The sequence below is a fragment of the Oncorhynchus keta genome, chromosome 19 (genome assembly GCF_023373465.1).
Source record: "Oncorhynchus keta strain PuntledgeMale-10-30-2019 chromosome 19, Oket_V2, whole genome shotgun sequence".
In the NCBI taxonomy this organism is placed as follows: Eukaryota; Metazoa; Chordata; class Actinopteri; order Salmoniformes; family Salmonidae; genus Oncorhynchus; species Oncorhynchus keta.
In genome coordinates, this window is record NC_068439.1 from 43,964,923 (window position 1) to 43,987,613 (window position 22,691).

The window sequence follows — 22,691 nt, forward strand, 5'->3', positions numbered from 1 at the left end:
TGGTTCAAGTTGCACTTCCTATGGCTTCCACTAGATGTCAACCGTCTTTAGAAACTTTAACGAGTCTTCTACTGTGATGTGGGGCCGGATTAGAGCTCTTTGAGTCAGTGTTCTGACAGAGAGCCAGGTCCTGGTCACGCGCATTTCACATGATGGCAACCTGCGTTCCATGGCTTTTCTACAGACAATGGAGTTCTCCGGTTGGAACATAATTGAAGATTTATGATAAAAACATCCTAGAGATTGATTCTATACTTGATTTGAAATGTTTCTATGACCTGTAATATAACTTTTTGAACTTTTCATCTGGCGTTCGGCTGGACCTACACAAATCGAAACGCTCGTGCACTAAACGCCACAAAAGTAGCTACTTGGACATAAATAATGGACATTATCAAACAAATCAAACATTTAATGTGAAACTGGGATTCCTGGGAGTGCATTCTGATGATCATCAAAGGTAAGGGAATATTTATGTTATTTCTGATTTCTGTTGACTCCAACATGGCGGATATTTTTTTTTTCTCTGAGCGCTGTTCTCAGATTATTGCATGGTTTGCTTTTTCTGAAATTTGACACAGCGGTTGCATTAAGGAGAGGTATATCTATATTTCCCCATGTCTAACAATTGTTTTTTCATCAACATTTATAATGAGTATTTCTGTAAAATTATGTGTTTCTGCAATATCACCGGATGTTTTTGGAACTAGTGAACGTATACAGATTTTTTTTTTTTTTTTTATAAATATGAACTTTATCAAACAAAACATACATGTATTGTGTAACATGAAGTCTTATAAGTGTCATCTGATGATCATCAAAGGTTAGTGATGAATTGTATCTCTTTGTGCTTTTTGTGACTCATCTCTTTGTCTGGAATAATGGCTGTGTTGTTCTGTGAGTTGGTGGTGACCTAACATAATCGTTTGTGGTGCTTTCGCTGTAAAGCCTATTTGAAATTGGACACTGGTGAGATTAACAACAAGATTACCTTTTAAAACGGTATAACATACTGCTATGAGAATTTTGTTCTCAATGTTCATAAACTGAACTTCAATTAAAATCCTCTGTCTGTTACTAAGAATTTGTAAGGTTCTTATTAAAATGAAAGTCAGAGGCCAGTCTACCGTAGTCTGCAAGGTTTATTTACGACAGCGCTGCTGTACATATACAAAGACATTGCTTTTATAACTTTCTCTTACCCTACACTCATACATACACATCAACATAGGAATTTTCTCATGAGTCTCACCACAGTTTATTACCACTCAGCTGACAGTTCCAGTCTCCCCCAGATACGAGAGCTCTCCCTGTTTTATCTAATCTCCCCAGAGTTACAGCCAGGTCAGTTCAAACAGGTTAATGCACTTCTTCTTTCTCTTTCGACACACACATACATTCTTTTCTTCCTAGGTCTATGCTACATAACCCCTTCCTAATGAACAAACATTATTTATCATTATAGAAAGACAGGGTAGAATTCTGTTATAATTCTACGTTAAATGTATACATGTATGTTTGAGAAATATTAATTGAAATTTTTGTTGTTTTGAATTTGGCGCCCGGCACTTTCACTGACTGTCATATTTATCCCGTTAACGGGATTGAAGCCCTAAGTAAAAAATAGAAAATATAATGTTTAATAATAAACAGCAGCAGTAAAATAACAAGAGGCTATATGCAGGGGGTACCGGTACAGACTCTATGTGCGGGGGCACCGGTTAGTCGAGGTAATATGTACATGTAGGTAGAGTTAAATTGACTGCATAGATTATAAACAGAGTCAGCGTAAAAGAGAAGTCTTGGGTAGCCCTTTGATTAGCTGTTCAGGAGTCCTATGGCTTGGGGGTAGAAGCTGTTAAGAAACCTTTTGGACCTAGACTTGGCGCTCCGGTACTGCTTGCCGTGCGGTAGCAGAGAGAAGTCTATGACTAGGGTGGCTGGAGTCTTAGACAATTTTTAGGGCCTTCTTCTGACACAGCCTGGTATAGAGGTCCTGGATGGCTTGACCCCAGTAATGTACTTGGCCGTACGCCCTTTCCTCTGTAATGCCTTACGGTCGGAGGCCGAGCAGTTGCCATACCAGGCAGTGATGCAACCATTCAGGATGCTCTTGATGGTGCAGCTGTAGAATGTTTTGCGGATCTGAGGACTCATGCCAAATCTTTTCAGTCTCCTGAGGAGGAATAGTCTTTGTCGTGCCCTCTTCACGACTGTCTTAGTGTGTTTGGACCATGATAGTTTGATGTGGACACTAAGGAACTTGAAGCTCTCCAACCTGTTCCACTACATCCCGTCGATGAGAATGGGGGTGTGGGCCTCCCGAGTGGCGCAGTGGTCGAAGGCCAAACCCTCCCTAACCCGGACGACACTGTGCCACCAGAGACTCTGGGTTCGAGCTCAGGCTTTGTCGCAGCCGGCCGCGACCGGGAGGTCCATGGGGTGGCGCACAATTGGCCCAGCGTCGTCTGGGTTAGGGAGGGTTTGTCCGGCAGGGATATCCTTGTCTCATCGCGCACTAGTGACTCCTGTGGAGGGCCGGGTGCAGTGCAAGCTGACCAAGTCGCCAGGTGTACAGTGTTTCCTCCGACACATTGGTGCGGCTGGCTCACGGGTTGAATGGGCATGGTGTCAAGAAGCAGTGCGGCTAGGTTGGGTTGTGTTTCGGAGGACGCATGGCTCGACCTTCGCCTCTGTGCGGGAGGCCGTGCGGGAGTTGCAGCGATGAGACAAGACTAACGACTACCAATTGGATACCATGACATTGGGGAGAAAAAAGGGGGTACAAAAAAGTGGGGGCGTGCTCGGTCCTCCTTTTCCTGTAGTCCACAATCTTCTTTTTGTCTTGATCACGTTGAGGGAGAGGTTGTTGTCCTGACACCATCGACCATGCAGTCATGAGTGAACAGGGAGTACGGGATGGGACGGAGTACGGGATGGGACTGAGCACGCACCCCTTAAGGTGCCCCTGTGTTGAGGATCAGCTTGGCGGATGTGATGTTCCCTACCCTCACCACCTAGGGGTGGCCCGTCAGGATCCAGTTGCAGATGGAGGTGTTTAGTCCCAGGGTCCTTAGCTTAGTGATGAGCTTTGATGGCACTATGGTGTTGAATTCTGAGCCGTAGTCAATGAATAGCATTCATAGGTGTTCCTTTTGTCCAGGTGGGAAAGGGCAGTGTGGAGTGCAATAGAGATCGCATCATCTGTGGATCTGTTGGGGAGGTATGCAAATTGGAGTGTGTCTAGTGTTTCTGGGATAATGGTCTTTATGTGAGCCATGACCAGCCTTTCAAAGCACTTCATGGCTACAAATGTGAGTGCTACTGGTCATTTAGGCTGGTTACCTTAGTGTTCTTGGGCACAGGCACTATGGTGGTCTGCTTTGAACATGTTGGTATTACAGACTCGGGCAGGGAGAGGTTGAAAATGTCAGTGAAGACACTTGCCAGTTGGTCAGCGCATGCAAGGAGTACACGTCCTGGTAATCCGTCTGGCCCTGCGGCCTTTGCGAATGTTGACCTGTTTATAGGTCTTGCATCGGCTATGCATGTTTCAGTGTTACTTGCCTCAAAGTCATTTAGCTCTGGTAGGTTTGTGTTACTGGGCAGCATTTCTTCACATAAGTGCAGCAGTGTGCACAAGGCAGTAGGCTATGCGCAAACATTCGTTCCATAATGCAACACTGTTGTCAAAAAGGCACTGCACTTTTCATGTGACAGAAATGAAATTGTGTTAGAAATTAAGAAAGAGAGGAGATCTAATGGGCAACAACGAGCATGGGTTGATAATGACTTGGATTGTGCCTTTTGCTACTGGAAAATGAAAGGAGCTTTATTATAAAATTTCCTCCATTGATATAGTCTGACTTTGGCTAGACTGCTTTGAAGCAAGGTAAGACGTGCCTCATATCATATGTAATTAAACTTGTGTTTTAAATATTTAAGTATATAGTGCATTCGGAAAGTATTCAGGCCCCTTGAGTTTTTCCACATTTTGTTATGTTATAGCCTTATTCTAAAATTGATTCAATAATTGTTTTCCCTAATCTACAGACGCTACCCCATAATGACAAAACAAAAACAGATTTTTTTGAAGTTCTTGCAAATGTATTCAATTTTTTTTCAAGATACCATATTTACATGTTTTCAGACCCTTTACTATGAGACTCGAAATTGAGCTCAGGTGCATCCTGTTTCCATTGATCATCCTTGAGGTGTTTCTACAACTGGAGTCCACTTGTGGTGAATTCATTAATTTATTGGACATGATTTGGAAAGCCACACATCTGTCTACCTAAGGTCTCCATCATACTTAAATGGATGAAGTTTGGAACCACCATGACTCTTCCTAGAGCTGGCCGCCTGGCTTATCTAAACAATTGAGGGGGAAGGGCCTTGGTCAGGGAGGTGACCACGAACCTGATGGATGAACCCATCGAACCCGATGAATGAGTTCCGGAGTTCCCCTGTGGAGATGGGAGAATCTTCCAGAAGGACAACAATCTCTGCAGCAATCAGGCCTTTATGGTAGAGTGACCAGATGGAAGCCACTTGTCAGTAAAAGGCACATGACAGCCCACTTGGAGTTTTCCAAAAGGTACCTAAAGAACTCTTAGACCATGAGAAACAAGCTTCTTTGGTCTGATGAAACCAAGATTGAACCCTTTGGCCTGAATGCCAAGCACCACGTCTGGAGGAAACCTGGCATCATCCCTACGGTCAAGCATGGTGGCAGCATCATGCTGTGGTGATGTTTTTCAGTGGCAGGGACAGGGAGACTAGTCAGAATCGAGGGGAAAGTTGAACGGAGCAAAGTAAAGAGCGCGCCTTGATGAAAACCTGCTGCGGAGTGCTCAGGATCTCCGCCTGGGGTGAAGGTTCACCTTTCAACAGGACAACGACCCTAAGCACACAGCCAAGACGACGCAGGAGTGGCTACATGAGAAGTCTCTGAATATCGTTGAGCGGCCCAGCCAGAGCCTGGACTTGAACCTGGTCTAACATCTCTGGAGAGACATGAAAATAGCTGTGCAGCGACACTCCCATTCCAACCTGACAGAGCTTGAGAGGATCTACAGAGAAGAATGGGAGAAACTCTCTAAATACAGGTGTGCCAAGCTTGTAGCGTCATACCCAAGAACACTCGAGGCTGTAATCGCTGCCAAAACAAAGTACCTAGTAAAGGGTCTGAATACTTATGGAAATGTGATCCGTTTTTTAATAGAATTACAAACATTTCTAAACCTTGTTTTTGCTTTGTCATTATGGGGTATTGTGTGTCGATTGAGGATATATATTTTTTTAAATTCCATTTCTAATAAGGAGTCTGAATACTTTCCGTTTGTACTGTATTACCAGTAGTAGCCTAAATTTACCGTTAATTCTTATTTAGTTTATTCTCATGTTTGTTTGGTTATGGTAATTTCTGTTGATGTATTCAATATATTATTATTAGTCATTTACTGTTCTCATTGTCAGAGTGCACACATTGTTTGCAGAGCTCACAACCTATGCTACTTGGTTTATTTCGTTCAATTTACGAGTTTGGTCAATTTTTTTCATTGTTTATTTGGAGCGCTCCTGTCAATGCTACAGGGCCTGTGCGCAAATGTAGGCCTAGAAATGTGCCCCTTTGGGGATGTCTGATTTGTCTTAACTCTCCACCGCTAATGAGCTGTGGAGCTTTTCAAAGTATTTTTTTCTTTTCACATTGGTGCAATGAGTGTTTTTTGTGAATGCGCTTGTTAAATCATCACCCGTTTGGAAAAGTAGGCTGTGATTCGACGATAAATCGATGCACTGCATTGATTATATGACACGCAGGACAAGCTAGATAAAATAGTAATATCATCAACCATGTGTAGTTTAACTTAACTTGGCTCCTTGCTGCACTCGCGTAACAGGTTGTTAGCCTGCCATGCAATCTCCTCTTTGAGTGCAATGTAATCGGCGTCCAAAAAAGCCAATTACCGATTGTTATGAAAATTTGAAATCGGCCATGCCGATTAATCGGTCTGTACTGAACTCACTGGCGCTGAAAACGTTGAGGGCGATGAGGGCCCCAAAATATTTTTTACAATATTGCAAGTTTGCTAGTGGGAGTTTCCGCAAGAAAGAATTGATACAATGTTTCAAGTTCTTTGGCTTGGCATGACCTGTCTGCAATGTGGTTTATAGGATATTTTCTACCTGCAGGCTGCAATGTTTTTATTTGTTGGCTTTATGTAGGCTATTTTTTACATGGTTAGCAATAAAGTTACTTCTAGATTTACATCTTCATTTAGATTTAGAACCACATGACAATGATGATTTTGAGATACAAAGACTATTATAAATTAAACTGTTACACAAACATGTGCATATGAAATACATAACTGGCACTCAGATTGTTAGAAATGGTAAGATAAATTGGGACTCCAATTGGAAAAGGTTGCCTACCCTTGGTGTAGCCTATTACCGGCAACTTCAAGAACGAAATAGCAGAATCTGCGAAGGCCAGCAGCGGCAGGAGCAAGGTCTGAAAGTTTTTTTCCCCTTCTGATTAGGCTATCTTGATCTCTGGCTCCGTCGAGATCTTAATGGGTCTTAATTATTTAATAAGAGATAATAATAGATTTTATTTAAACACATAGGTGTCTATTTTTTTTTTAAATAGACATTTTAAAAACTTCGTCCAATTGATTGGTTGACTACTTTTGGTCGACCAATATATAAAAATATGTTGGACAAGCCTAATATGTTTTCAAAATGCGTACTGCCTCCAGCTCATTGCAAATGATCGGCAGGTAGCCTAGCGGTTAGTGCGTTGGGCCAGTAACCAAAAGGTTGCTAGAACAAATCCCTGAGCTGACAAGGTAAAAATATGTTGTTCTGCCCCTGAACAAGGCAGTTAACCCACTGTTCAACCGTTAATCAACCGTTCTCTGTCGTGGGTGATGTTGGCTTTCGCCGACTGGTCGAGCACCGGTACACACTACCAAGTGCGCTATTTTTCAGATGTTACCCTACCGGAGTTACACAGTAATAGCGTCACGACATACATACTATGGAACGCCGTTTGGGTCTTTGCATGTTACAGTAGCACTGTCAAAGCTGTACAAAAAAAATCTGCAAACAAGCAATCACCGGCCACGAACGATGTGTTTGCAATACCGCGTTGTCTTAAAGCATAATTTGTTGAACCACAACTTCTGGGGTAGCTAGCTTTAGCTTGGTACCTAGCTAGCACCTATATAACCAGCCTGAAAACAATGACCAGTAGAACCTGCAGTCGTTTTCATTATTCTTACAAGGATTTTTAGTGTTTTGAAGCTAGCCACAATAAGGATTAGGCACAATAGTGAAATTTGCCGTTTGCCCTCAAAATAAAAGTATGTCATTGACAGTGACGCAAATGAATACAAATAGTAGAATTGTGCCATACTGTTATTTTGAAGGCTAACAGCAAAGTCCACTGTTGTGGTTAATCCTGATTGTGGCAAGCTTCACATAGATGGGTCGGGCCAGCATTAATCAAATAAGAACGGTCTTAAAAATAGGGTTATTTTAGATGACACAGATTGACGTTTTGCTGTGTTTTTGGGGAAGAACAGCTAGCTCATGGATGCAAATAATATATTTTTTTTATGACCAGCACTGTAGGTGCGCGAGACAACTTTACCAGCATCATAGCATACGTATCGATGAATCGTTGTGACATGACCTATGAGTGATAGTGTAATGTAATAACTATGTAAAAAATGTATGAACTCATTCAATTATTATGTAACGTGCAGTCATATTCAGGTCCTGATTGGTCAACAAGCTCATTTGACACGTCAAATAGTGTGATCCATTTTGACACGCAAAGACCCAAACAACGTTCCATAGAAATCCTGGTTGAGAATGAAACTAGTGAACAAATGAACCACAAAACAGCACAGCCAGTATGTGAAAGAAATAGGTTTTGATTATGTTTTACTGGTAATGGGGACATATGCAAATGCCAGCAAAATAACCTTTTGGTGTGTGTGTGTGTGACCTTTTTAGTTAACTAGGCAAGTCAGTTAAGAACAAATTCTTATTTTCAATGATGGCCTAGGAACAGTGGGTTAACTGCCTTGTTCAGGGGTAGAACGACAGATTTATTTTGAAAGAGGATTATAAAATGGTTTTATGTCAGTCCAAATGTACACCTCACATTTCCATATCATAAAACTCATGTAATATATAGCGTCAGCGTTTACGATCACAATGCTTGATGTACAGTTAGAAGATGAGATGGCGTTATACCCTGGGTTGTCCTGAAAAGAATGAGCACGTTTGTTGAATTGTTATTTAAAAAAAATGTCACTGCATTCTGACTCCATTCTATGTGCACTGCACCATAATTACAATATGCTTCCCTGAATTTCCTAGTGAAAGCCTAACACGAAGGTCGTATTTTATAATTTAGCTAGTTATATCTACAATAGAACAGGGTTTCAAATGATGACCAGTTGACCCAAATTGTGAATTTTATAATGGACCATTTTTCATTTGCATAAACAGCCATTGTGGGATGGCAGCAGTGTTTCCGTTAGCCATTAATAAACGGCTTTTCGCTGATAAAGCCAATTAAAAAAATTGTCTCTGCCAATTGTCTGGGAGAAGAAGAAAAATCACATTGTGAAATAATGCTTTTTAGCCTATTCATTGATGAAATACCAGTTGATGGAAATATATTTGATTGGGCATGCATAAAAAATTAAATAAAAATCGGTCTATAGGTTCATTTTAGTGACTCACAATGACATTTGTGGCTGATACCAATGTTTAAAATTTGAGTGGCCTTTTAAGCATTCTAGTACAGTTAAATAGTACACACACACACACACACACACACACACACACACACACACACACACACACACACACACACACACACACACACACACGTCTAAGGCACTGCATCTCAGTGCAAGAGGTGTCACTACAGTCCCTGGTTCGAATCCAGGCTGTATCACATCCGGTTGTGATTGGGAGTCCCATAGGGCGGCGCACAATTGGCCCAGCGTCGTCTGGGCCGTCATTGTAAATAAGAATTTGTTCTTAACTGACTTGCCTAGTTAAATAAAGGTAAATAAATAACATCGAGCCCTCTTAATTTACAGCATCTCCCTCACTCAAACAACAAAAAAATGGGCAAACCGTCTTGTCGCATTCGGTGCTCAAGTTCAGAACAGCTATCAGTCAAAACAAATACAGAGCTGTGAAGAGGAGACCCTGAGCTCTCATGTCATGTATATCATGTTACTTACTATACAGTCACTGCATTCAAAATTAGGCACTTATCCGTGTCCAAATCTGGAATTTTCAACCCATATACGGGTACAAGTTTAATACTTAACAAAAACCCCAGGCACTGGTCAAAAAGTGCATTACACAGGCTTTGTCCCAAATGGCACCCTATTCCCTGTGTCGAGGGGCTTTTGATTTGGAAGGTGTGACCCATATACTCTAAAAGTTTGGCCAGTAAGGGATTTACAGTATTTTACCACCACCAATCATTTCCCTTTTTACTCGTGAAACCATTCATCTGTTTCCTTCTATATCCAGGTTCACTTCAGATCAACAGGCTGGGTGTGCTGACTGAACAATCAGCAAATGGCGCACGGTTGTATCCTGTGGGCTACCAGTAAGTGACCAATAATCCTCTTGTGACCCAGACATCGACAGCATCCATTTAGATTCTTCTTGTTTTGAATAATCGATTTGTGAATAATGTAGTCAGGGTTGTCATTGTATTGTTATTATAAGATTGGCAGTATAAAACTGCAGGTATTTTGTTGGAGAACTTCCCTGGAGTTGGTTTTGAAATTATATTGGGTTGTTTATCTTTTACGTTACTCACCTTTTGTCATTCTCCTCCCTCCCTGTTTTCCTCTGTCCAGGTGCTCTCGGCTGTACTGGAGCACAGTGGACCCTCGGCGGCGCTGTAAGTACACCTGTAATGTGACAGAGGTGTACTCTCCACTCCCAGAGAAGCCAGGGGAACCACATTGGTGGGAGCAGGAGGAGAACCGAACCATAGCCCACAGCTTTTACAAAGGTCAGCAAACCCACCCAACCTGCCCCTATCTGGTAGTAGGGTGGGCACTTCAATGGATAACCTTGATGTCCCACTGTCCCTAGGCCGTCATTGAAAATAAGAATTTGTTCTTAACTGACTTGCCTAGTAAAATTTAAAAAATACGTTATTTGTTTGTTTTCATTTCATAACTAAGGGGGATATGTATAACAACATAATTAAGTACATTGGAATTGTACAATATTTGCTATTCAAAAGGGACAATTTACTAGAATCTACTAATTCTCAGAGTCTTCAAAATAAATAATGTTCCTTTTTTATTCCTTGACCAGAAATGGAAATTCCAGAGGCTGTGATGAGTCCTCTGCCCATTCAGGTATCTCCCAGCACCACCTCATCCCCCCTGAAACAGGAGCCTGGGGCCAAAACCCCTAGTTACTCACAAACCAGAAGACCAGCAGGAGGAACATCTCGACCTCTTCCCTCTCCAGGTAACATTGACATTGAGTTAGATATCGATACCAGTTTAATATCTAGTGTCAGTAAACAGCGAGATATCTCTGCTTATTTGAGGAACATTTTTACTTACAATGAGTGATATGTGGTCTTGCCTAGTTCCCTTAAATTTAAAGCACTGACTAAGTCGCTTAGGATAAGAGCGTCTGCTAAACGACATCAACGTAAAATGTTAATATCACTCTGTTCCATCATGACACTAACTGGTCATCCTCTAATCTCTAGGGAGTGCGATGACCAAATCCCACCACATCCTGACTCTCAGGGATCTGAGCGATACCTGCCAGCTGCGTCGCCTGTCTCGGGGCCGCCACTCCGGGGACGACTCCTCCCCAACCGATGGCCCCGCTGGACCAATGATGCTCCGTTCAGGGGGCACCCTCCACCCCAGGTCCCTACCCTTCAGCTCCCCTCCCAGAACCAGCGAAAACCTCCTGAATTCCCCTCGGAGAGTACAACCTCGCGCTGGCTCCTCCAGCTGGCGCTCCCCTCTCTTGTCCCCTTCCAGTGTTACCTCTCCTCTCTCTCTGCGGCCTGTTGCCATCGGCAGCCCACCCTCCAACCTCCCTCTGGCCCTCGGCCACTCCTCCAGGATCAGGCAGTCATTCAAAATCACAACTCCAGTGTCCACTGAGATGCCACAAGACTTCTTAGCATCATCCGAGCCAGTGGAGGTAGTGGTGGTGCCTTCAAACGGAATCACATTGACAGTAAATAATATGGAGGAAGACACAGACGTCGGACCCCTGATGTCGGATCAGGACTTGCCCTTCGCGCCCTTCGACGTGGCGGACGCAGACGTGGCGGTGGCCTCTGTACTAAACGCCAAGCTGGAGTTTGACGAGGCCTTGCTGAATGAGACTGTGGCGCTTCACTGTGGAGTTTCCCAGACAGCTGGAGGCGATGTGGAGGAGGCATTAGAGGCGGAGCCGTTAGAGGAGACCCAGAGCCAGACTCGTGGTGGGGACAACATGGATGCCAACATGGCTCCAGTATTCACCAAAGCAATGGCCACTAAAGAGATCCTGGAGAACGGTTCCTCAGACGAAGACATGGATCACTACTTAAAGTTATCTCGTATGTTGGTGGTGTGCAAAGTCTCAAAGGACTCAGGGCAGGCAAGTCTCCCTCTCCCCCCACCAGCCCCTACGTCTCAGTCCATCTCCCAGCTTGACGGAGCGGATAACTGCTCTGAGAGTGATTCAAGCGATTCTACCTGCGATGAGGAAGAAACTCAGGAAGAGGGAAAGAGTGGGGAAGATCAGGGGGCTGACAGTCAAGCCTTGTTTGAAACCTGTGACCCAAATAATGACTTGTCTATTGAAGAGGAGGTTCTGATGGAGTCTGAGCAAATGGAATCCCAGAAAGAGGTTCTTCTGGACCCCAGCAGTGGCCATTTTGTTTCGGATGACGACAGCATCAGAGAGTACCTGGCTAATAATAAAAACGTAGTGCTTGATGATAGCGACAGCTCTGGCTCCTCTACAGATTCTCTCGTTGGAGTGGACGACGAGATGGGAGACCCAGACTTTGAGCCAGAACCCAAACCCAACCCCAAATCAACTCCTGTGAAAACAATCATGGAACGCCCTCGTCCTGTGAGCATGAAAACTATTCCACGAAAACCCACACCAGCGCAGAGAAAAATCATCAGGGTGTCCTTACCCTCTGGACCTGCTCTGCCTCTGAATGTAGCCTTCTCATCGCCACCCATCGCTGTTCGAACCATTCAAAGGACGGCCACCTCCACCGCCTCCCTGACCCCATTTGTCATGAATGGCATGAACTCTATACCCTTACAGACAGGGGCCACTACGGGGAGAGCTATCGCTATCCGCCTGGCCACACCAAGACAAGCAGCTCAACAGCAGCTGACTGCCACTATTCAGTCTGCCTCCAACTCAGTCCTGTCTCCACAGGTTCTGCTAGTCAACCGTCAAGGTCAGATTCTGATGAAAGATCCAAACACTAACACCTTCCAGACGGTCAGCACCAACTCCCCTTCCTACAGCCGCATCAGCCAGATAGCCAAGATTATCCACAGCAGTGGTGCACTGCCCCGTGCGATTCCCCAGATGGTGGTCGTACCCGCTACATCTACACCCTCGCCACGGACAGCCGTCTTCCATAGTTCAAATCTCATCACCAGTAGCAGAAACAACACCACCACACCAACCACCATCTCTAACAGAAACAACACCACACCAGCAACCACCACCAATCTCCTGATCAGGACCCCACAGAGTTTGCATGATGGGCGAATGCTGGTCCGAGCCATGCCCATGACGCGTGGAGCGAAACAAGTGAGGGTCAAGTGCGTCTCTGTGCCCAGCTCTCCAATGATGATAGGCAACCAGGCCCAAGCTATCTTAGACAGAGCCATGGCTTCTCATCGCCAGCCCTCTCAGATACGGCCTAATATCCTCAGTGTGAGCCCATCCCAGGTGAGCCCGTCCCAGCTGAGCCCATCCCACTTCCAAGTCCACCCGTTCCTCAACAAGCTTCAGACCCCTCTAGCCATCTCAGACACACCTGGTCAGATGCTCCGCCACGAGCCGCCCACCGTACCCGAGTCTCAGGTCCGTGTCAAAAGAGTGTCCTTCGTCGCAGAGCGTCCCGGCAAGAAGAAATGTAAAACTGATTTCCTCCCGCAGTCACCCTCTAGTGACCTTGATGACCTAGATGGCAGCAGGTACGGCAGAGTACAACATGAGATGATGGAATTATTACATTACATTTATTAATTATTACTTTTAATGTAACTTAGACTGCACTGCACATTTTCCAATTGGGATAATAAAAAGAGAGTCTTTAAAATCAATCAAAGTCACTCTTTTTCTCATACAGAAATTGTGGCGTTAGAACTAAAGCCCCAACAATGAAAGATGTGCTGGATCTGGACCAGGAGAAAGTTGAGCCCAAGGTCATCCTACCAACAGAACCTGAGAAGATCAGGTTAGTTTCTTCTCAAACATGACCATAGCAAGATGGGTGCCAGAAATACGCACTGCAAGGTACATTTTTTGTTGTTGTTGATATTTTAGAATGCATAAGTACGGAGCCCTTTAGGGGTGATGGTGGTGAAAAATTTGAACAAAGGCTAATCCATTCCCTCTTTTTTTCATTTTTTTCAAACATTCCCTCAAATATTTAAAGTAATTCCCACTTCCCACAAAAAATTGTTCCCTGACTAGAAAAAGTAGTTCCCTCAATTGTATTAGTTCCCTCGGATCTCCCCTGCAGATCTCTTGGCTTACAAGAATGGCATTCTCCTTATGTAGGCCTACCCGGTCCCATTCCCACTTGGCCGATAACATATTGCAGCCTTATTGTCTATTTAGTTAATCAAATCAATTTTTATTTGTCACATACACATGGTTAGCAGATGTTAATGCGAGTGTAGCGAAATGCTTGTGCTTCTCGTTCCGACAATGCAGTAATAACCAACAAGCAGTCTAACCTAACAATTCCAAAACTACTACCTTATAGACACAAGTGTAAAGGGATAAAGAATATGTACATAAAGATATATGAATGAGTGATAGTACATAACGGCATAGGCACGATATAGTAGATGGTATCGAGTACAGTATATACATATGAGATCAATAATATAGGGTCTGTAAACAAATTGGCTAGTGATACATGTATTACATAAAGATGCAGTAGATGATATAGAGTACAGTATATACATATGCATATGAGATGAGTAATGTAGGGTATGTTAATATTATATTAAGAGGCATTGTTTAAAGTGGCTAGTGATAATTTTTTTTACATCAATTTCCATTATTAAAGTGGCTGGAGTTGAGTCAGTATGTTGGTAGCAGACACTCAATGTTAGTGGTGACTGTTTAACAGTCTAATGGCCTTGAGACTGAAAAACAGCTTCTGTCTCTCGGTCCCTGCTTTGATGCACCTGTACTGACCTCGCCTTCTGGATGATAGCGGGGTGAACAGCCAGTGGCTCGGTGGTTGTTGTCCTTGGTGATCTTTATGGCCTTCCTGTGACATTGGGTGGTGTAGGTGTCCTGGAGGGCAGGTAGTTTGCCCCCGGTGATGCGTTGTGCAGACCTCACTACCCTCTTGAGAGCCTTACGGTTGTGGGCGGAGCAGTTGCCGTACCAGGCGGTGATACAGCCCGACAGGATGCTCTCGTTGGTGCATCTGTAGAAGTTTGAGTGCTTTTGGTGACAAGACACATTTCTTCAGCCTCCTTCTCAGCGCCTTCTTCACAACGCTGTTTGTGTGGGTGGACCAATTCAGTTTGTCTGTGATGTGTACGCCGAGGAACTTAACTTACTACCCTCCTCACTACTGTCCCGTCGATGTGGATAGGGGGGTGCTCCCTCTGCTGTTTCCTGAAGTCCACAATCATCTCCTTTGTTTTGTTGACGTTGGGTGTGAGGTTATTTTCCTGACACCACACTCCCTGTAGGCTGTCTCGTTGTTGGTAATCAAGCCTACCACTAGTGTCGCCCGCAAACTTGATGATTGAGTTGGAGGCTGTTACAGGAATTATATCCCTGTTTTAATACCCAATTAAAATTAAACACTCTGTCAATTCATAAGCATTTGTATGACTCTTATTTGTATAAAATGGACAGAGACCAGTCTTAAAAGTCAACCAGCAGAGTTTATTCTCGAGAGTACGGCCCATTATACATTTTACCACAGGTTATAAACTGAAAATGACGTCATTAGTTTTAGTACTAGCCCATCTCATCTCCTCTCCAGTACAATGGCTGTATGGTTTTCAAGCTTTCTCACCAGCGTCTCTCCCTATTAAGATAATTTATGAACAGAGCCTGTGTAGATAAGCATTCTAGCCAGTCTGGCTATAAGTTCATTCATTTCTACCAAGGAACAGACAGTCATTGTTCTAATTCTTGATTATATTTACACACATTATATTCATACATATACAGTAATATAATAGTATTCTGATTAGTCAGTCCTGATTGAAATGTATACATAATTAGTCATTATTGATAAAAAATTCCCTTAACAGAGACGTGCATGGCCACGCAGTCGTGGGTGAACAGGAAGTACAGGAGAGGGCTGAGCACGCACCCTTGTGGGGCCCCAGTGTTGAGGATCAGCGGGGTGGAGATGTTGTTACCTACCCTCACCACCTGGGGGGCGGCCCATCAGGAAGTCCAGGACCCAGTTGCACAGGGCGGGGTCGAGACCCAGGGTCTCCCACTTCATGATGACGGTAAACACACCAGCCAGCTGGTCTGCGCATGCTCTGAGGACGCGGCTAGGGATGCCGTCTGGGCCTGCAGCCTTGCGAGGGTTAACACGTTTACATTTTTTACTCACGTTGGCTGAAGTTAAGGAGAGTCCACAGGTTTTGGTAGCGGGCAGTGTCAGTGGCACTGTATTGTCCTCTGCATGCTTCAAATGGTGATGATCAGTGACCATTCAATAGCTTAGTTTGTGTTTTCATATGCCTATAAGGGCAAATATAGCAATTAAAACCCCTTAATTGGGCTAAGTAATTTCAACAGCCTAAAAAGCCAGGAGTCATAATTGAATGATGCATGTTTATAATGCAAACCAAATACACTTTGTGCAAACTCCTATTCATACACTTGGACAACATGAACAGTTGTCCATTTTGAGCGCGTCTTATCACTGCGACCCTGTTTTTTACTGGTTTCTTGCAGTTTGGTCTATACATCCACTAAAACATGGCACCAGCAAGCGCCTAGATGTGTTTTTGACTTAACAATTGTGCATGTGACTCATCGGAGGCAGAAAGGCATGCAAATGTAGTGTGCATAGTTTCGAAGAGGCTTCAGTGTTAACAGGTGCAATGAAGCGCTCTCATCCCAGAGCTAGGCAGGAATTATTTCTGGCTCAGCTCCTTGATCTATAGCCTTTCTATACTCCAGGGGAGTTCGTTACCATCCTAGCATGGTAATTAGCTAATATGCAGGTGACCGTACTGTCATCACAACAAATCGAATAGCGGTCAGTTTTTGTTATGAACATAGAGCCAGAGCCTCTTTAAACCATCAATCTGTGCATGGTTGGCTAAGTCACTATACAGCTATAGCGAGCAAGATGCCTTGCAGTGCAGTCGCACACACACAGCAGCAGCATGCTTCTGAAATTCTGGGAAATGGTTGCAGAGAGACAGAATGCCGATTCTGAGGACTATTTTATTTGACTAGGCAAGTCAGTTAAGAACAAATTCTTATTTTGAATGACGGCCTAGGAACTGTGGGTTAACTGCCTTGTTCAGGGGCAGAACGACAGATATGTAACTAGTCATCTCGGGGATTTGATCTTGCAACCTTTTGGTTACTAGTCCAACACTCTAACCACTAGGCTACGCTGCCCCAACATGATTGAGGGAACAAATTCAAGCAATGGATTAATACAATTGAGGGAACTAATGAAAAAACTGAAGGAACTGATTAGCCTGGCTGTTTTTTTCTCTCCACCATAACCCATAAGGGGCTCCATACATGCAGTGCATTCCGGAAAGTATTCAGACCCCTTTTTTCCCCACATTTTGTTACGTTACAGCCTTATACTAAAATGGATTAAATAAATCTATGGATTAATCATCAATCTACACACTACCCCATAATGACAAAGCGAAAAGTTTTTTGTTGTTGTAACAAATGTATTAAAAATACAAATAAACTGATACCTTATTTACAAGTAAGTATTCAGACACTTTGCTATGACATTGGAAATTGAGCTCAGGTGCATCCTTTTTCCATTGATCATCCTTAACTTCTACAGGAGTTAAGGATTGTAGTTTCATACCCAAGAAGACTCAAGGCTGTAATCGCTGCCAAAGGTGCGTCAACAAAGTAGTGAATAAATGGTCTGAATTCTTATGTGAATGTGATATTTATTTGTAAGAACTTTGCGAAAATATCTATAAGCCTGTTTTTGCTTTGTCGTTAGAGGGTATTGTGTGTCGATTGCTGAGATTTGTATTTATTTAATACATTTTAGAATAAGGCTGTAAAGTAACAAAATGTGTAAAATGTCAAGGGGTCTGAATACTTTCCGAATGCACTGTGGGGGTTTTATTTTTTTTTTATGAATTCCTTTTGACTTCAGTCAGTCCTCCTTCACATTTTCTTTTTTGGAATGACTTAACCCAGATGAACACCCCTTTCCTACATAAGAGACGCATGTGGCAGCTTCCTTTTGATTGATGAGGATTTTCATAGGGAAAATGGACAGGCCCTTAATGCACATTTTGTGGGACTAAAGGTCGAAAATGGTAATACAGTGCTAATTTGTCCGCTTCACGTCAAAGTACATAAACCTACGGCGTAAGGAAAAATACAACCAGACATTTATCTATCATTGTTTATCATACAACGTCCATTTCATGATGCTAAAACGTGTTTAAATTATTTTTTAAATTTAGTTATAGATCCAGTTGAGGCGTGTTAAGGTGAGTATCGGAGCTCTATGTGATTTCTGTGACTTTCTGTACTCACACACACACAGCCAAGATGGAGTGGCACAGTGTGGCGCTTAGACACACAGAGCCTGTAATAGTTACTGCCGTTCCAACCATCTTAGAACCGTCAGACCTAAAGCTCTGCAACTTTATAAACCTGTTCTAGAGCTTAAGTCGGTAGTGCATGGTGAGTTGTGGCTCTATAAGGTTCTCAGGCCGAGAAACAGCCTTGTCCATTTGCAATATCTTCAATTAATTTAACATTGCGAAAATGACAACATTTCAAAAGTCCCAGAATCACAAGATTAGGTACAGCGAAACTGCCTCGGCCCATAGAGACAAACCCTACAGGTTTCTGTCTGATAGCTCTTTCAGGGACATCGTAGCAACGCCAGGGAAAAAAAGTGCATTTTCAGCACTAATTAAGGTCACTGTTCAGACTCAATATCGGGTGGATAAGCCAGAGTTATTATAGCTGCCCTCGCCGGTTCATGTAGTTTGACACATCCAAGCCACATGTGCAGGGTCACCTGTACCTCTACAGATATCAACATGAAAAGATTGAAAAGTCCCCCTCATATCATAAAGGGGAAGTATGCATTTTATTAACAAATGAGCAGGCTGAAACCATCACAGAAAGGGAAACTTATGGCATCACCATCGTTGAACTGTGTCGAGTTCAACGAGGTGCTCCACTTGACCGAGGTGTTCACTCGGTCTGACCTCAGTGACCGTGCAAAAAAAGTATGCCCAAAATGAAGCCTGACCTAAATTTGAGGTGCTTTTGGGTTACAGCGGCAGAACCGTTGAGGCTGGAAGTGCAATTCAACCACAGGAATGTTCCTATGGTCCTCCCAATCTGTGAAGCCTAACCTTGACCATGTGGAATTAACCCTTAACAGTGAAAAGAGTATTTCCTCCAACAGTTGATCTGATATCTCTTCCCATAGCAATACATTGCCTGCTGCCCTAACTTCAACCTGATGCCCATGTGGATGATGGTTGCCATAGCAAACTGTCTTCAATGACAACCCATCAGGCCACTCTAAGGATTACTTGTATTGATTTTGATTTCACTCCCTGCAGTTAGTGAAAAACACTGCATTCGACCCTCTGTAAATCAGTCGGTTCTTAACTTCTTGACGCTACCCATCCCTTAAGCGGGATAATTGTCATCAGCAACCGCTGAATAGCATAGCGCCCCAGTCAAATAATATTACAAAAAATATTCATATTCATGAAATCACAAGTGCATTATTGCAAAACACAGTTTAGCCTTTTGTTAATCCACCTGTCGTCTCAGATTTTGAAATTATGCTTTACAGCGAAAGCAATCCAAGCGTTTGTAAGTTTATCGATCGCATGACAAAACATTAAGTACACTTAGCATCAGGTAGCTTGGTCACGAAAATCAGAAAAGCTAGGCCACCCGAGTTCAACGAGCCAGTCATTTGGGCATTTCAGCAATATATTAGAGCATATCTAATTTGTGATGGTAAATGCCCATTGTAATGTATTGCTAATGGACAGTGTACATTTCCAATACATTTAATTAGGGATTTACCATCACCAAATAGACAGGATGACATCAACACCAATGAGCGATGGAGAGGAACCACTATCACTGCTAGGCCATCCCGAGTTCAGCGAACCAGACAATTGGGCATTTCAGCAATATTAGAGCATGTTCAATTCATGATGGTAAATTCCCATTTTAATGTATTGCTAATGGACAGCATCCAATGCATATAATACATTGCCAGTCTTAACATGTTATACTGCAGTTGAACAGTGTCCATTGCCAATATATTGCTATTGGATAGTGTCCATTACACATGCAATATTGTCAGTGTGAACATGCCCTTCTGCAAGTTGACAGTGTCCATTGTCAATGTATATCCATAAGGATGTTTAATCAACACCAACGAGAAATTCTGACTTCCTATGATCAAACATGACAAATATACCTTCTAGGTTGATTCAAGGCTTAACATAGTGATATATCATTCGGTCAATATATAGGCCATCTCGACATCATATATACCATTTGTACACGGTTGACTGACTTTTGGGTTCGGAAGCCAACTTCCTATGATCATATATGGCAAATGGACATAACATCCTGATTTAGTACTTTCAATACCTATATATGCCATTTGGACATGGTTCTGTGACTTTTGGGTTCAGAACCCGACTTCATATGATCATATATAACCCTAACCCTAACCCATATGACAACTTGCATGAAATAGGAAAAATCTATGTCCATATGGTTCCTATATATGTATAATTGACCAAAATTGAAACACTTACAAGGTTTTTTAAAATTTTGAAGATTTCACTCTTGAAACCTGACTTTCAGGTGGCACTAAACCACCTTTTGGATTTTTGGTTTATAACACTCGGCATTTGACATGTTCCACTTGCAATATATTTTTGACCAACAGCTACCCAAATGAGTGGTATTTGCAATTGTGTATATGGTTGGCCCAATGCCAATAAGATCCCATTCATTTTTTGTCCTTTTCATGGGGGTCTTCCCTTAGAATCCTTCAGTAGAATAGGGATATCTAAACTCTTAATATAACACCATGTCTGTGTGTCCTGTCTTATAGACCACCTCCCATACCTCAGATGGCATGTCAGCCCAACCGCACTCTACGTCCACCCAGCAGCAGCAGCACCACTCAGAGTACCAGTAACATCCATGGGAAAACCCACGTCTGGGTCAGTGCCCGCCATGGAGATCTCTCTGACTGGGGCCCCTACTCAGGTGGGCAACATTGTATACATGCAGCATTGAGCGGTTTTACTCTTAAAACAAACCAAAAACACCCAAAACCAATATTTGAAAGTCGCTCTGGATAAGAGCGTCTGCTAAATGACTTAAATGTAAATGTATTCTGAATGTTAATAAATATTTCTCATTTATGATAAAAATAAACAAAAATGTAACCTTCCTGTCTTAACACACTTCAAACCTCTCAGGTTTCAGCTCTGACGAGGACACGTCGCCACCTAAACAGGACAAGACCAGGTTTGTCCACAGGAACCAGCCCCACCTGCGCTTTGAGATCACCAGTGACGACGGCTTCCATGTACAGGCAGACAGCATAGAGGGTAAGAATCTCAGCCCAACTACAGAAACAGTAGCTGTTTAGTTTAAGCCTTACAGTGCCTTGCAAAAGTAATTATTTTGCATTACAACCTGTAATTTAAATGGATTTTTATTTGGATTTCATGTAATGGACATAAGCAAAATAGTCCAAATTGGTGAAATGAAAAGAAAAAATTAAGGGAAAAGTGGTGCGTGCATATGTATTCACTCCCTTTGCTATGAAGCCCTTAAGTAAGATCTGGTGCAAAAAAAATATCCAAAACTTTGAACATCCCACGGAACACAACATTAAATCGTTATAAAAAAATAGAAGAATAATATGGCACCACAACAAACCTGCCAAGAGAGGGCCGCCCACCAAAACTCATGGGCCGGGCAGGAAGGGCATTAATCAGAGAGGCAACAAGAGACCAAAGTTGACCCTGAAGGAGCTGCAAAGCTCCACAGCGGAGATTGGATTATCTGTCCATTGGACCACTTTAAGCCATACACTCCACAGAGCTGGGCTTTACGGAAGAGTGGCCAGAAAAAGGCCATTGCTTAAATAAAAAAAATAAGCAAACTCGTTTGGTGTTCCGCAAAAGGCATGTGGAAGACTCCCGAAACATATGGAAGAAGGTACTCTGGTCAGATGAGACTCAAATTGAGATTTTTGACCATCAAGGAAAATGCTATGTCTGGCGCAAACCCAACACCTCTCATAACCCTGATGAAGCATGGTGGTGGCAGCATCATGCTGTGGGGATGTTTTTCATTGGCAGGGACTGGGAAACTGGTCAGATTTGAAGAAATGATGGATGGCGCAAAATACAAGGAAATTCTTGAGGGAAACCTGTTTGTCTTCCAGAGATTTGAGACTTGCAGCTGTAATTGCTACAAAAGGTGGCTCTACATAATATTGGGGGGTGAATAGTTATGCACATAAGTTCAGTTTGTCTTATTTCACCCCCCAAAAAATGTTGCATATTCAAAGTGGTAGGCATGTTGTGTAAATCAAATGATGCAAACCCCCCAAAAATACATTATAATTCCAGGTTGTAAGGCAACAAAATAGGAAAATGCCAAGGGGGTTAAATACTTTCGCAAGCCACTGTAGCTATTCCTATTTGTATGCAAAAACATTTTCTATGCAGAATCTATTGAACTGGCTTTTAAGTCCAGGACTAGGCTTAATGTGTGTCCAGTAAAACTGACCTTATGTAGTATAGCATTTTATTTTGTTATTCATATCCACCTTTTTTCTCTACTCTCGCTCCCTCAGTGGCGTGGCGAGCGGTGATCGACGGCGTCCTGGAGGCCCGAGCAGGGTTCCATCTGAAGGCGTTACCCCTGGGCGGGATGATCGGGGAGCGGGTTCTGGGCCTGCTCCACGACGCTGTCATCTTCCTACTGGAGCAGCTACAGGGTGCCGCCAGCTGTAAACAACACCGCTTCCGCTTCCACCACTCCGACACCCCTGACGAAGAGCTGCCCATCAACCCCAGCGGTTGCGCCCGCGCTGAGGTCTACACGCGGTAAGAACCAAGCACTGATGTCTGTGGTTAAAATAGGCATTTTGATGTCTGGGC

At 43.2% G+C, this 22,691-nt stretch overlaps 1 protein-coding gene across 5 annotated transcripts in view; it reads left to right on the forward strand.

Annotated features, from left to right (window-relative positions):
• LOC118398340 (histone-lysine N-methyltransferase 2B-like) overlaps positions 1 to 22,691 on the forward strand; it is an 88,318-nt gene that overhangs the window by 62,094 nt on the left and 3,533 nt on the right. For 4 of the 5 annotated variants that reach the window (XR_004828605.2, XR_004828604.2, XR_004828606.2 and 1 more), the window contains exons 26-33: positions 9,577 to 9,655; positions 9,912 to 10,069; positions 10,381 to 10,539; positions 10,790 to 13,256; positions 13,412 to 13,519; positions 20,621 to 20,778; positions 20,994 to 21,125; positions 22,385 to 22,637. Coding sequence is in view for 2 of the 5 variants with exons in the window: in XM_035793576.2 (XP_035649469.1) it covers positions 9,577 to 9,655; positions 9,912 to 10,069; positions 10,381 to 10,539; positions 10,790 to 13,256; positions 13,412 to 13,519; positions 20,621 to 20,778; positions 20,994 to 21,125; positions 22,385 to 22,637 (3,514 nt within the window). In the remaining 3 variants the exon portion in view is untranslated. Of the gene's footprint in view, positions 1 to 9,576; positions 9,656 to 9,911; positions 10,070 to 10,380; positions 10,540 to 10,789; positions 13,257 to 13,411; positions 13,520 to 15,575; positions 15,783 to 20,620; positions 20,779 to 20,993; positions 21,126 to 22,384; positions 22,638 to 22,691 lie in introns of those variants that run through there. The other variant, XM_052470637.1, reaches the window with a different exon arrangement.